Source organism: Convolutriloba macropyga, chromosome 5, assembly GCF_964194025.1.
Source record: "Convolutriloba macropyga chromosome 5, txConMacr16.3, whole genome shotgun sequence".
Classification (NCBI taxonomy): Eukaryota; Metazoa; Xenacoelomorpha; order Acoela; family Convolutidae; genus Convolutriloba; species Convolutriloba macropyga.
Genome location: NC_134472.1, coordinates 32,448,019 through 32,464,731, shown reverse-complemented (window position 1 = coordinate 32,464,731; position 16,713 = coordinate 32,448,019). Strand labels below are relative to the sequence as shown.

At 33.4% G+C, this 16,713-nt stretch overlaps 1 protein-coding gene across 3 annotated transcripts in view; it reads left to right on the top strand.

The window, feature by feature from the left end:
* LOC142339336 (spliceosome associated factor 3, U4/U6 recycling protein-like) overlaps positions 1-14,955 on the top strand; it is a 56,051-nt gene extending 41,096 nt beyond the window's left edge. For 2 of the 3 annotated variants that reach the window (XM_075389313.1, XM_075389312.1), the window contains exon 2: positions 14,613-14,955. In XM_075389313.1, coding sequence (XP_075245428.1) covers positions 14,613-14,889 — 277 coding nt within the window. In that variant the 3' untranslated portion in view covers positions 14,890-14,955. The remainder of the gene's footprint in view (positions 1-14,612) is intronic. The other variant, XM_075389314.1, reaches the window with a different exon arrangement.
* The last annotated feature ends 1,758 nt before the right edge of the window (positions 14,956-16,713 follow it).

Below are 16,713 nucleotides of genomic sequence, written 5' to 3'. Positions count from 1 at the left end.
TCTGTCGCTCTTTAAATGGTTCTGGGACTGTAATCACAATTCTTGGTTTTATTCAAGTTTTTGATTATTAAACTATTATCTGATGTCACTTTTCTGATGAGAGCATGCATTATCTCGACCAAATGATGAACATTTACTCTGACGCCCTTTAAATGATTTTTGGTTTCATTAAAGTTTTAGATTATTAAAGCATTATCTGATGTCACTTTTCTGATGAGAGCATGCATTATCTCGACCAAATGATGAACATTTACTCTGACGCCCTTTGAATGATCTGGGCCGTGATATTTTTATGGCTTTATTAAAGTTATTGATTATTAAAAAGTCACTTGGTGTCACTTTTCTGATGAGTGCATGCATTGTCTCGACCAAATGATGAACATTTATTCTGTCGCTCTTTAAATGGTTCTGGGATTGTAATCACAATTCTTGGTTTTATTGAAGTTTTTGATTATTAAAGCATTATCTGATGTCACTTTTCTGATGAGAGCATGCATTATCTCGACCAAATGATGAACATTTACTCTGACGCCCTTTAAATGATTTCTGGGCCGTGATATTTTTATGGGTTTATTAAAGTTATTGATTATTTAAAAGTCACTTGGTGTCACTTTTTTGATCAGTGCATGCATTGTCTCGACCAAATGATGACCATTTATTCTGATGCTCTTTAAATGGTTCTTGGACTGTTATTTCAATTCTTGGCTGTATCAAAGTATTTGATTATAGAAGTATCATCTGATGGTGTCACTTTCTGATGAGTGCATGCATTATCTCGACCAAATGATAAACATTTACTTGGACGGCCTCAATGATTTCTGGACTGAGAGCACTATTTTGGGCTGGAATAAAGTTGTTGTTTTGTAATGTATCATCTGATGGTGTCACTTTTCTGATGAATTCCTACATTATCTCCACCAAATGATGAACATTTATGCTGACGCTCTTCAAATTTTTTTGGACTGTGATCTCATTTTTTGGCTTTATTAACGTTATTGATTTTTTATGAATCACCTGTTGGTGTCACTTTTCTGATGAGTGCATGCATTATCTCGATCCAATGATGAACATTTATTCTGTCGCTCTTTAAATGGTTCTGGGATTGTAATCACAATTCTTGGTTTTATTAAAGTTTTTGATTATTAAAGTATTATCTGATGTCACTTTTCTGATGAGAGCATGCATTATCTCGACCAAATGATGAACATTTACTCTGACGCCCTTTAAATGATTTCTGGGCCGGGATATTTTTATGGCTTCATTAAAATTATTGATTATTAAAAAGTCACTTGATGTCACTTTTCTGATGAGTGCATGTATTGTCTCGACCAAATGATGAACATTTATTCTGATGCTCTTTAAATGGTTCTTGGACTGTTATTTCAATTTTTGGCTGTATCAAAGTATTTGATTATAGAAGTCTCATCTGATGGTGTCACTTTCTGATGAGTGCATGCATTATCTCGAACAAATGATAAAATTTACTCTGACGGCCTCAATGATTTCTGGACTGAGAGCACTATTTTGGGCTGGAATAAAGTTGTTGTTTTGTAATGTATCATCTGATGGTGTCACTGTTCTGATGAGTGCTTGCATTATCTCGACCCAATTATGAACATTTATTCTGTCGCTCTTTAAATGGTTCTGGGACTGTAATCACAGTTCTTGGTTTTATTTAAGTTTTTGGTTATTAAAGTGATATCTGATGTCAATTTTCTGATGAAAGCATAAATTATCTCGACCACGACCAACTCTGACGCCCTTTAAATGATTTCTAGGCCGTGATATCATTTTTGGCTTTATTAAAGTTATTGATTATTAAAAAGTCACTTGTTGGTGTCACTTTTCTGATGAGTGCATGCATTGTCTCGACCAAATGATGAACATTTAATCTGATGCTTTTTAAATGGTTCTTGGACTGTTTTTTCATTTCTTGGCTGTATTAAAATTTTTTTATTATAAAAGTATCATCTGATGGTGTCACTTTTCTGATGAGTGCATACATTATCTTGACCAAATGATGAACCTTTATTCTAACGCTCTTTAAGTGTTTCTTGAACTGTGATCTCAATTCTTGGCTGTTTTGAAGTTTTTTATTATAAAAGTATCATCTGATGGTGTCACTTTTCTGATGAGTGCATACATTATCTTGACCAAATGATGAACCTTTATTCTGACGCTCTTTAAGTGTTTCTTGAACTGTGATCTCAATTCTTGGCTGTATTGAAGTTTTTAATTATAAAAGTATCATCTGATAGTGTCACTTTCTGATGAGTGCATGCATTATCTCGACCAAATGATGAACAATTATTCTGACGGTCTCATGATTTCTGGACTGAGGGCACTATTTTGGGCTTGAATAAAGTTATTGTTTTGTAATGTATCATCTGATGGTATCACTTTTCTGATGAATTGATACATTGTCTCCTCCAAATGATGAACATTTATGCTGACGCTCTTCGCTTTTTCGGACTGTGATCTCATTTTTTGGCTTTATTAAAATTATTGATTTTTTATGATTCACCTGTTGGTGTCACTTTTCTGATGAGTGCTTGCCTTATCTCGACCAAATGGTGAAAATTTACTCTGACGGCCTCTAAATAATTTCTGGACCCTGATATTTCATTTTGCTTTTTTTAATTTTATTGATTATTAAAGAGTCACTTGTTGGTGTCACTTTCCTGATGAGTGCATGCATTATCTCGACCAAGTGATGAATATTTATTCTGACGCTCTTTAAATGGTTCTTGGACCGTTATTTCAATTCTTGGTTTTATTAAAGTTTTTGATTATTAAAGTATTGTTTGATGTCACTTTTCTGATGAGTGCAGGTAATATCTCGACCAAATGGTGAACATTTAATCTGACGGCCTCTAATCCTTTTTTAAAAAAGGATTATTAAAAAGTCACTTGTTGGTGTGACTTTTCAGATGAGTGCATGCATTATCTCGACCAAATGATGAACATTTGTTCTGTTGCTCTTTAAATAGTTCTGGTACTGTAATCACAATTCTTGGTTTTATTAAAATTTTTGATTATTGAAGTATTATCTGATGTTACTTTTCTGATGATTGCATGCATTATCTCAATCAAATGATGAACATTTACTCTGACGCCCTTTAAATGATTTCTGGGCCGTGATATCTTTTTTGGCTTTATTAAAGTTAATGATTATTAAAAAGTCACTTGTTGGTTTCACTATTTTGATGAGTGCATGCATTATCTCGACCAAATGATGAACATTTATTCTGACGCTCTTTAAATGGTTCTTGGACTGTTATTTCAATTCTTGGCTGTATTAAAGTTTTTTATTATAAAAGTATCATCTGATGCTGTCACTTTTCTGATGAGTGCATGCATTATCTTGAGCAAATGATGAACCTTTATTCTGACGCTCTTTAAGTGTTTCTTGAACTGTGATCTCAATTCTTGGCTGTATTGAAGTTTTTCATTATAAAATTATCATCTGATAGTGTCACTTTCTGATGAGTGCATGCATTATCTCGACCAAATGATGAACATTTATTCTGACGCCCTTTAAGTGATTTCTGGGCCGTGATATTTTTATGGCTTTATTAAAGTTATTGATTATTAAAAAGTCACTTTTTCGTGTCACTTTTCTGATGAGTGCATGCATTGTCTCGACCAAATGATGAACATTTATTCTGATGCTCTTTAACTTGTTCTTGGACTGTTATTTCAATTCTTGGCTGTATCAAAGTATTTGATTATAGAAGTATCTTCTGATGGTGTCACTTTCTGATGAGTGCATGCATTATCTTGAGCAAATGATGAACCTTTATTCTGACGCTCTTTAAGTGTTTCTTGAACTGTGATCTCAATTCTTGGCTGTATTGAAGTTTTTCATTATAAAAGTATCATCTGATAGTGTCACTTTCTGATGAGTGCATGCATTACCTCGACCAAATGATGAACATTTGTTCTGTCGCTCTTTAAATGGTTCTGGGACTGTAATCACAATTCTTGGTGTTATTAGAGTTTTTGATTATTAAAGTATTATCTGATGTTACTTTTCTGATGAGTGCATGCATTATCTCAATCAAATGATAAACATTTACTCTGACGCCCTTTAAATGATTTCTGGGCCGTGATATCTTTTTTGGCTTTATTAAAGTTATTGATTATTAACAAGTCACTTGTTGGTTTCACTATTTTGATGAGTGCATGCATTATCTCGACCAAATGATGAACATTTACTCTGACGCTCTTTAAATGGTTCTTGGACTGTTATTTCAATTCTTGGCTGTATTAAAGTTTTTTATTATAAAAGTATCCACTGATGGTGTCACTTTTCTGATGAGTGCATGCATTATCTTCAGCAAATGATGAACCTTTATTCTGACGCTCTTTAAGTGTTTCTTGAACTGTGATCTCAATTCTTGGCTGTATTGAAGTTTTTCATTATAAAAGTATCATCTAATGGTGTCACTTTTCTGATGAGTGCATGCATTATCTTGACCAAATGATGAACCTTTATTCGGACGCTCTTTAAGTGTTTCTTGAACTGTGATCTCAATTCTTGGCTGTATTGAAGTTTTTAATTATAAAAGTATCATCTGATAGTGTCACTTTCTGATGAGTGCATGCATTATCTCGACCAAATGATGAACATTTATTCTGACGCCCTTTAAATGATTTCTGGGCCGTGATATTTTTATGGCGTTATTAAAGTTATTGATTATTAAAAAGTCACTTTTTGGTGTCACTTTTCTGATGATTGCATGCATTGTCTCGACCAAATGATGAACATTTATTCTGATGCTCTTTAAATGGTTCTTGGACTGTTATTTCAATTCTTGGCTGTATCAAAGTATTTGATTATAGAAGTATCTTCTGATGGTGTCACTTTCTGATGAGTGCATGCATTATCTCGACCAAATGATGAACATTTATTCTGACGCCCTTTGAATGATTTCTTAGCCATGATATTTTTATGGCTTTATTAAAGTTATTGATTATTAGAAAGTCACTTTTTGGTGTCACTTTTCTGATGAGTGCATGCATTGTCTCCTCCAAATGATGAACATTTATGCTGACGCTCTTCGCTTTTTTGGACTGTGATATCATTTTTTGGCTTTTTTAAAATTATAGATTTTTTACGATTCACCTGTTGGTGTCACTTTTCTGATGAGTGCTTGCCATATCTCGACCAAATGGTAAAAATTTACTCTGACGGCCTCTAAATAATTTCTGGACCCTGATATTTCATTTTGCTTTTTTTAATGTTATTGATTATTAAAGAGTCACTTGTTGGTGTCACTTTCCTGATGAGTGCATGCATTATCTCGACCAAGTGATGAATATTTATTCTGACGCTCTTTAAATGTTTCTTGGACTGTTATTTCAATTCTTGGCTGTATTAAAGTTTTTTATTATAGAAGTATCTTCTGATGGTGTCACTTTCTGATGAGTGCATGCATTATCTTGAGCAAATGATGAACCTTTATTCTGACGCTCTTTAAGTGTTTCTTGAACTGTGATCTCAATTCTTGGCTGTATTGAAGTTTTTCATTATAAAAATATCATCTGATAGTGTCACTTTCTGATGAGTGCTTGCATTATCCCGACCAAATGATAAACATTTACTCTGATGGTTCTTGGACTGTAATCTCAATTCTTGGCTGTATTAAAGTTTTTTATTATAAAAGTATCATCTGATAGTGTCACTTTTATGATGAGTGCACGTATTATCTCGACCAAATGGTGAACATTTACTCTGACGGCCTCTAAATAATTTCTGGACCCTGATATTTACTTTTGCTTTTTTAAATGTTAATGATTATTAAAGAGTCACTTGTTGGTGTCACTTTCCTGATGAGTGCGTGCATTATCTCGACCAAGTGATGAATATTTATTCTGACGCTCTTTAAATGGTTCTTGGACCGTTATTTCAATTCTTGGTTTTATTAAAGTTTTTGATTATTCAAGTATTATCTGATGTCACTTTTCTGATGAGTACATGCATTATCTCCACCAAATGATGAACATTTACTCTGACGCCCTTTAAATGATTTCTGGGCCGTGATTTGGTTTTTGGATTTATTAAAGTTATTGATTATTAAAAAGTCACTTGTTGGTGTCACTTTTCTGATGAGTGCATGCATTGTCTCGACCAAATAATGAACATTTATTCTGATGAACAATTCATACATTGTCTCCTCCAAATGATGAACATTTATGCTGACGCTCTTCGCTTTTTTGGACTGTGATCTCATTTTTTGGCTTTATTAAAATTATTGATTTTTTATGATTCACCTGTTGGTGACACTTTTCTGATGAGTGCTTGCCTTATCTCGACCAAATGGTAAAAATTTACTCTGACGGCCTCTAATTAATTTCTGGACCCTGATATTTCATTTTGCTTTTTTTAATTTTATTGATTATTAAAGAGTCACTTGTTGGTGTCACTTTCCTGATGAGTGCATGCATTATCTCGACCAAGTGGTGAAAATATATTCTGACGCTCTTTAAATGGTTCTTGGACTGTTATTTCACTTCTTGGCTGTATTAAAGTTTTTTTATTATAAAAGTATCATCTGATGTTGTCACTTTTCTGATGAGTGCAGGTAATATCTCGACCAAATGGTGAACATTTAATCTGACGGCCTCTAATCCTTTTTTAAAAAAGGATTATTAAAAAGTCACTTGTTGGTGTGACTTTTCAGATGAGTGCATGCATTATCTCGACCAAATGATGAACATTTATTCTGATGCTCTTTAAATGGTTCTTGGACTGTTATTTCAATTCTTGGCTGAATCAAAGTATTTGATTATAGAAGTATCATCTGATAGTGTCACTTTCTGATGAGTGCATGCATTATCTCGACCAAATGATGAACATTTATTCTGACGGTCTCATGATTTCTGGACTGAGGGCACTATTTTGGGCTTGAATAAAGTTATTGTTTTGTAATGTATCATCTGATAGTATCACTTTTCTGATGAATTCATACATGGTCTCCTCCAAATGATGAACATTTATGCTGACGCTCTTCGCTTTTTTGGACTGTGATCTCATTTTTTGGCTTCATTAAAATTATTTATTTTTTATGATTCACCTGTTGGTGTCACTTTTCTGATGAGTGCTTGCCTTATCTCGACCAAATGGTGAAAATTTACTCTGACGGCCTCTAATTAATTTCTGGACCCTGATATTTCATTTTGCTTTTTTTAATGTTATTGATTATTTCAGAGTCACTTGTTGGTGTCACTTTCCTGATGAGTGCATGCATTATCTCGACCAAGTGGTGAAAATATATTCTGACGCTCTTTAAATGGTTCTTGGACTTTTATTTCACTTCTTGGCTGTATTAAAGTTTTTTATTATAAAAGTATCATCTGATGTTGTCACTTTTCTGATGAGTGCAGGTAATATCTTGACCAAATGGTGAACATTTAATCTGACGGCCTCTAATCCTTTTTTAAAAAAGGATTATTAAAAAGTCACTTGTTGGTGTGACTTTTCAGATGAGTGCATGCATTATCTCGACCAAATGATGAACATTTATTCTGACGCCCTTTAAATGATTTCTGGGCCGTGATATTTTTATGGCTTTATTAAAGTTATTGATTATTAAAAAGTCACTTTTTGGTGTCACTTTTCTGATGAGTGCATGCATTGTCTCCTCCAAATGATGAACATTTATGCTGACGCTCTTCGCTTTTTTGGACAGCGATATCATTTTTTGGCTTTTTTAAAATTATTGATTTTTTACGATTCACCTGTTGGTTTCACTTTTCTGATGAGTGCTTGCCATATCTCGACCAAATGGTAAAAATTTACTCTGACGGCCTCTAAATAATTTCTGGACCCTGATATTTCATTTTGCTTTTTTTAATGTTATTGATTATTAAAGAGTCACTTGTTGGTGTCACTTTCCTGATGAGTGCATGCATTATCTCGACCAAGTGATGAATATTTATTCTGACGCTCTTTAAATGGTTCTGGGACTGTTATTTCAATTCTTGGCTGTATTAAAGTTTTTTATTATAGAAGTATCTTCTGATGGTGTCACTTTCTGATGAGTGCATGCATTATCTTGAGCAAATGATGAACCTTTATTCTGACGCTCTTTAAGTGTTTCTTGAACTGTGATCCCAATTCTTGGCTGTATTGAAGTTTTTCATTATAAAAATATCATCTGATAGTGTCACTTTCTGATGAGTGCTTGCATTATCCCGACCAAATGATAAACATTTACTCTGACGGCCTCTAAATAATTTCTGGACCCTGATATTTACTTTTGCTTTTTTTAATGTTATTGATTATTAAAGAGTCACTTGTTGGTGTCACTTTCCTGATGAGTGCATGCATTATCTCGACCAAGTGATGAATATTTATTCTGACGCTCTTTAAATGGTTCTTGGACTGTTATTTCAATTCTTGGCTGTATTAAAGTTTTTTATTATAGAAGTATCTTCTGATGGTGTCACTTTCTGATGAGTGCATGCATTATCTTGAGCAAATGATGAACCTTTATTCTGACGCTCTTTAAGTGTTTCTTGAACTGTGATCCCAATTCTTGGCTGTATTAAAGTTTTTTATTATAAAAGTATCATCTGATAGTGTCATTTTTATGATGAGTGCACGTATTATCTCGACCAAATGGTGAACATTTACTCTGACGGCCTCTAAATAATTTCTGGACCCTGATATTTACTTTTGCTTTTTTTAATGTTATTGATTATTAAAGAGTCACTTGTTGGTGTCACTTTCCTGATGAGTGCGTGCATTATCTCGACCAAGTGATGAATATTTATTCTGACGCTCTTTAAATGGTTCTTGGACCGTTATTTCAATTCTTGGTTTTATTAAAGTTTTTGATTATGAAAGTATTATCTGATGTCACTTTTCTGATGAGTACATGCATTATCTCCACCAAATGATGAACATTTACTCTGACGCCCTTTAAATGATTTCTGGGCCGTGATGTCGTTTTTGGATTTATTAAAGTTATTGATTATTAAAAAGTCACTTGTTGGTGTCACTTTTCTGATGAGTGCATGCATTGTCTCGGCCAAATGATGAACATTTATTCTGATGCTTTTTAAATGGTTCTTGGACTGTTATTTCAATTCTTGGCTGTATTAAAGTTTTTTATTATAAAAGTATCATCTGATAGTGTCACTTTCTGATGAGTGCATGCATTATCTCGACCAAATGATGAACATTTATTCTGACGGTCTCATGATTTCTGCACTGAGGGCACTATTTTGGGCTTGAATAAAGTTATTGTTTTGTAATGTATCATCTGATAGTATCACTTTTCTGATGAATTCATACATTGTCTCCTCCAAAAGATGAACATTTATGCTGACGCTCTTCGCTTTTTTGGACTGTGATCTCATTTTTTGGCTTTATTAAAATTATTGATTTTTTATGATTCACCTGTTGGTGTCACTTTTCTGATGAGTGCTTGCCTTATCTCGACCAAATGGTGAAAATTTACTCTGACGGCCTCTAATTAATTTCTGGACCCTGATATTTCATTTTGCTTTTTTTAATGTTATTGATTATTAAAGAGTCACTTGTTGGTGTCACTTTCCTGATGAGTGCATGCATTATCTCGACCAAGTGGTGAAAATATATTCTGACGCTCTTTAAATGGTTCTTGGACTGTTATTTCACTTCTTGGCTGTATTAAAGTTTTTTATTATAAAAGTATCATCTGATGTTGTCACTTTTCTGATGAGTGCAGGTAATATCTCGACCAAATGGTGAACATTTAATCTGACGGCCTCTAATCCTTTTTTAAAAAAGGATTATTAAAAAGTCACTTGTTGGTGTGACTTTTCAGATGAGTGCATGCATTATCTCGACCAAATGATGAACATTTATTCTGATGCTCTTTAAATGGTTCTTGGACTGTTATTTCAATTCTTGGCTGAATCAAAGTATTTGATTATAGAAGTATCATCTGATGGTGTCACTTTCTGATGAGTGCATGCATTATCTCGACCAAATGATAAACTTTTTTATTTGTTTTTTGAACAGTGATCTCAATTCTTGACTGTTTTCATGTTTTTTATTATAAAAGTATCATATGATGATGTCACTTTTCTGATGAGTGCATGTATTATCTCGACCAAATGGTGAACTCTTACTCTGACGGCCTCTAAATAATTTCTGGATCCTGATATCATTTTTTGCTTTTTTAAATGTTATTGATTATTAAAAAGTCACTTGTTGGTGTCACTTTTCTGATGAGTGCATGTATTATCTCGACCAAATGGTGAACATTTACTCTGACGGCCTCCTAATGATTTCTGGACCCTGATATCATTTTTGGCTTTTTTAAAGTTATTGATTATTAAAAAGTCACTTGTTGGTGTAACTTTTCAGATGAGTTCATGCATTATCTCGACCAAATGATGAACATTTATTCTGTCGCTCTTTAAATGGTTCTGGGACTGTAATCACAATTCTTGGTTTTATTAAAGTTTTTGATTATTAAATATTATCTGATGTTACTTTTCTGATGAGTGCATGTATTATCTCGACCAAATGATGAACATTTACTTTGACGCCCTTTAAATGATTTCTGGGCCATTGATATCATTTTTGGCTTTTTTTAAAGTTGTTGATTATTAAAAAGTCACTTGTTGGTGTCACTTTTCTGATGAGTGCATGCATTATCTCGACCAAATGTTGAACTTTTAATCTGACGCTTTTTATTTGTTTTTTGAACAGTGATCAAAATTCTTGACTGTTTTCAAGTTTTTTATAAAAGTATCATCTGATGATGTCACTTTTCTGATGAGTGCATGTTTTATCTCGACCAAATGGTGAACTTTTATTGTGACGCTTTTTAGTTGTTTCTTGAACAGTGATCTCAATTCTTGACTGTATTCAAGTTTTTCATTATAAAAGTATCATCTGATGGTGTCACTTTTCAGATGAGTGCATGCATTATCTCGACCAAATGATGAACATTTATTCTGATGCTCTTTAAATGGTTCTTGGACTGTTATTTCATTTCTTGGCTGAATCAAAGTATTTGATTATAGAAGTATCATCTGATGGTGTCACTTTCTGATGAGTGCATGCATTATCTCGACCAAGTGATAAACATTTTTATTTGTTTTTGAACAGTGATCTCAATTCTTGACTGTTTTCAAGTTTTTTATTTTAAAAGTATCATATGATGATGTCACTTTTCTGATGAGTGCATGTATTATCTCGACCAAATGGTGAACATTTACTCTGACGGCCTCCTAATGATTTCTGGACCCTGATATCATTTTTGGCTTTTTTAAAGTTATTGATTATTAAAAAGTCACTTGTTGGTGTAACTTTTCAGATGAGTGCATGCATTATCTCGACCAAATGTTAAACTTTTATTCTGACGCTTTTTAGTTGTTTCTTGAACAGTGATCTCAATTCTTGATTGTATTCAAGTTTTTTATTATAAAAGTATCATCTGATGATGTCACTTTTCTGATGAGTGCATGTTTTATCTCGACCAAATGGTGAACTTTTATTGTGACGCTTTTTAGTTGTTTCTTGAACAGTGATCTCAATTCTTGACTGTATTCAAGTTTTTCATTATAAAAGTATCATCTGATGGTGTCACTTTTCAGATGAGTGCATGCATTATCTCGACCAAATGATGAACATTTATTCTGATGCTCTTTAAATGGTTCTTGGACTGTTATTTCATTTCTTGGCTGAATCAAAGTATTTGATTATAGAAGTATCATCTGATGGTGTCACTTTCTGATGAGTGCATGCATTATCTCGAACAAATGATAAACATTTTTATTTGTTTTTGAACAGTGATCTCAATTCTTGACTGTTTTCAAGTTTTTTATTATAAAAGTATCATATGATGATGTCACTTTTCTGATGAGTGCATGTATTATCTCGACCAAATGGTGAACTCTTACTCTGACGGCCTCTAAATAATTTCTGGATCCTGATATCATTTTTTGCTTTTTTAAATGTTATTGATTATTAAAAAGTCACTTGTTGGTGTCACTTTTCTGATGAGTGCATGTATTATCTCGACCAAATGGTGAACATTTACTCTGACGGCCTCCTAATGATTTCTGGACCCTGATATCATTTTTGGCTTTTTTAAAGTTATTGATTATTGAAAAGTCACTTGTTGGTGTAACTTTTCAGATGAGTTCATGCATTATCTCGACCAATTGATGAACATTTATTCTGTCGCTTTTTAAATGGTTCTGGGACTGTAATCACAATTCTTGGTTTTATTAAAGTTTTTGATTATTAAATATTATCTGATGTTACTTTTCTGATGAGTGCATGTATTATCTCGACCAAATGATGAACATTTACTTTGACGCCCTTTAAATGATTTCTGGGCCATTGATATCATTTTTGGCTTTTTTTAAAGTTGTTGATTATTAAAAAGTCACTTGTTGGTGTCACTTTTCTGATGAGTGCATGCATTATCTCGACCAAATGTTGAACTTCTAATCTGACGCTTTTTATTTGTTTTTTGAACAGTGATCAAAATTCTTGACTGTTTTCAAGTTTTTTATAAAAGTATTATCTGATGATGTCACTTTTCTGATGATTGCATGTTTTATCTCGACCAAATGGTGAACTTTTGTTGTGACGCTTTTTAGTTGTTTCTTGAACAGTGATCTCAATTCTTGACTGTATTCAAGTTTTTCATTATAAAAGTATCATCTGATGGTGTCACTTTTCTGATGAGAGCATGCATTATCTCGACCAAATGATGAACATTTACTCTGACGTCCTTTAAATGATTTTTGGGCCGTGATATCATTTTGGCTTTTTTTTAAAGTTGTTGATTATTAAAAAGTCACTTGTTGGTGTCACTTTTCTGATGAGTGCATGCATTATCTCGACCAAATGTTGAACTTTTAATCTGACGCTTTTATTTGTTTTTTGAACAGTGATCTCAATTCTTGACTGTTTTCAAGTTTTTTATAAAAGTATTATCTGATGATGTCACTTTTCTGATGAGTGCATGTATTATCTCGACCAAATGGTGAAGTCTTATTCTGACGGCCTCTAATTTCTGGACCCTGTTATCATTTTTTGCTTTTTAAAATGTTATTGATTATTAAAAAGTCACTTGTTGGTGTCACTTTTCTGATGAGTGCATGCATGATCTCGACCAAATGTTAAACTTTTATTCTGACGCTTTTTAGTTGTTTCTTGAACAGTGATCTCAATTCTTGATTGTATTCAAGTTTTTTATTATAAAAGTATCATCTGATGGTGTCACTTTTCTGATGAGTGCATGTTTTATCTCGACCAAATGGTGAACTCTTACTCTAACGGCCTCTAAATAATTTCTGGACCCTGATATCATTTTCGCTTTTTAAATGTTATTGATTATTAAAAAGTCACTTATCGGTGTCACTTTTCTGATGAGTGCATGCATTATCTCGACCCAATGATGAACATTTAATCTGTCGCTCTTTAAATGGTTCTGGGACCGTAATCACAATTCTTGGTTTTATTAAAGTTTTTGATTAATTAGGTATTATCTGATGTCAATTTTCTGATGAGAGCATGCATTATCTCGACCAAATGATGAACATTTACTCTGACGTCCTTTAAATGATTTTTGGGCCGTGATATCATTTTTGGCTTTTTTAAGTTGTTGATTATTAAAAAGTCACCTGTTGATGTCACTTCTCTGATGAGTGCATGTATTATTTCGACCAAATGATGAACATTTACTCTGACGGCCTCTAAATGACTTCGGGACCGTGATATTATTTTTGGATTTTTTTTAAGTTGTTGATTATTATCACTTGTTGGTGTCACTTTTCTGATGAGTGCATGCATTATCTCGACCAAATGATAAACATTTTTTCTGACTGCCTTTAAATGATATCTGGACTGAGAGCACTATTTCAGGGCTTGATTAAGGTTATTCTTTTTAAATGTATCATCTGATGGTGTCATTTTTCTGATGAATGCATGCATTATCTCGACCAAGTGAACATTTTTCTGACGAACATCAAATGATTTTTGGACTGAAAGCGCTATTTTCGGCTTGATTAAAGTTATTGTTTTTTAATGTATCATTTGATGGTGTCACTTTTCTGATGAATGCATGCATTATCTCCACCAAATGATGAACATTTATGCTGACGCTCTTAAAATTTTTTTGGACTGTGATCTCATTTTTTGGCTTTATTAAAGTTATTGATTATTTAAGTATCAACTGATGGTGTCACTTTTCTGATGAGTGCATGCATTATCTCGACCAAATGATTAACATTTTTTCTGACGGTCTTCAAATGATTTCCGGACTGAGAGTACTATTTCAAGGCTTGATTAAAGTTATTCTTTACCAAATGATGAACATTTATGCTGACGCTCTTTAAATTTTTTTGGACTGTGATCTTATTTTTTGGCTTCATTAAATTTATTGATTTTTTAAGTATCACCTATTGGTGGTACTTTTCTGATGAGTGCATGCAGAGAGAGCAGTTCTTCCGACGTTTAATCGGTTATGTTTTTAGTTTGTAGATTTGTTTAAATTGATGGCTAAATTATTTAGAATATCCAGCAACTGTAATAGGTTTGTCTTAATAATATGGATATGGAACTTGATATTGAAAGTGATATTGTTTTATAGCAACCCTCCCTCTCGGAAAGGAAAACCCAAACAAGTAGAAAAGGAGAGGGATAATGATTGGGGTAGCAGCTCCACAACTTCGGACTACAGAGGGAAAGGCAGATCTCAGATTCAACTGGTGCCCCGAAGCTTAAAAGCGAAAACTGTTTCTACTCCTCAAAGGAGTGACGAGAATGCAGAAGGAGATATGAATGAGCTCAAGGACGAAGCACCTAAAGAAGTGACCAAGTCATTGTCTAATAAAGATTTCGCTGCGTTATTGAAAGAGACTAAGTGAAATGTCAAAATGAATAAACTTTTGATTTTGAAAATTTTCTATTAAAATTTAAGTTCGATACATGTGTTTTGAGATTGATATTGAGATTCTGCATGCGCTATAAATAAAGCGCTAATTTGCATATACCACTGGGTAGCTCAATGTTTACATTTAGACAGACAGCCCACAGCTTTTTATGAGAAGTGAATAAATTTTGGCAATGTTTAATTTATATGGTTTTCAATAAGTCGCGACTTTAAATTGCATACCAGAAAATGTTTGCGGAGATTCTTTCACATCTTATTAATAGCCGCACAGCGATAGCTGGGGCTATTATTGGCCTTCTCTTGGTTTTTACAATTCAAAGAATTTGAATTGTATTGGAGCGCTGTCTTTTTTTTAAGATCTGTTCACACATTTTCATAATTTTTGAAGTCAAATTGGAGTAGTGATTTTGGAAACAGGAAATGGAGCGAAAAAGCGAGTGGTTTTGCGGCGTGAATTTTTTTCGCTCTAATTTTAAAGTAGAGTGAGAAAACGGTGTTTGAACAAAAATTCGGTTTCTCGGAAGTGGTTTTTTGTTCACATGCGGCAATTTCACTCTGATTTTTACTGTTTTTTCGATTTTTTGGATCGGATTTTTTTCTAAATGGTTTTCCCAATCCATTCACAGCTCATTCTAGGCCTAGTTTTTTGTTTGAATTAAATTTTCATTTCTGGCTAGTGGTTTTTTTGTTCACATGCGGCATTTTGACATTGATTTTTTTTTCTTATTTTTTGATTTGATTTTTTAAAAATGGTTTTCTCAATTCACTCATAGTCCATTCTAGGTCTAGTTTTTCTGTTTAGTCAATGAAAATTCTTTGAATTGTGTGTCAGGACTTGTCCTGCTATGTTTTTTATTTCGTCGTCATGATTTTTGTTACAACCATATGACGTCACAGCCATTTTTTGTTCATTCGTTCATGCAATTTCAACTGAATTGCATGTGTGACGTCATTTTTCGCTCTTAGTGGAGCGAGTTTTTTCGTTCATGCGCGTGATTAAATTTTTGGTCACACTTGACTTACCTCACTCTCAAAAATGACTTCCTCAATTTGAAATTGACTTTTATTTACTTTAATTCAAAGAGATAAGGTCAAGTGGGTGTGTGTCACTCTAAGTGAAGATTATTTGAGATCAGCTAATAGAGGCAGCAATAACTTATACAGATCTTTGATCAAAATATAACAGATCAGCCTTCAATGAAAAGACGAATTTTTTTGGTCTGTCTTTTTGACTGTTTTTTAGGCTGCCGATCTACGAATCTATTGCGGCTATTTTCTGGCAATCTGCCAGCTATGTTTTGCATTTTTCTTTCACGTGTTACCTTACTTGTTTCTAAAGCTCAATAGCTGGTAACAGCCCCCCTCCCCAACTACCTACGATTCCGGTATTCTACCGGTTTTTTTAAGCTGATGCTTGAAAAGTCGAAATGCGAAGTGGAGTAGTGATTTAGCCACACTGGTGTAGTGAAAGGAGCAAAGAGTGAGCAGTATGAAGGCTTGTAGTTTTTTCAAACTGCTATTAAAGTGGAGCGACGAACGATGTTTGAAAAAAAATTGGTTTATTTATAGCTGCGAAGCTGTAAGCTGAGCGGAGCTATATTGCGGTTCTCTTGGTTTTTTTACAATCCAAAGAATTTGAATTGTATTGGGGAGCTGTCTTTTTACGACTTGAAGAGGAGTATTGGAGAAGTCCTTTTTTAATCAATTTTATTGGAGTGATTTTTGAATCGAGAAATGGAACGCGTGAAAAAATTTGGAGTGATTTTGTTGCTGAACAAAAGTGAAGAGCGGAGAAAAA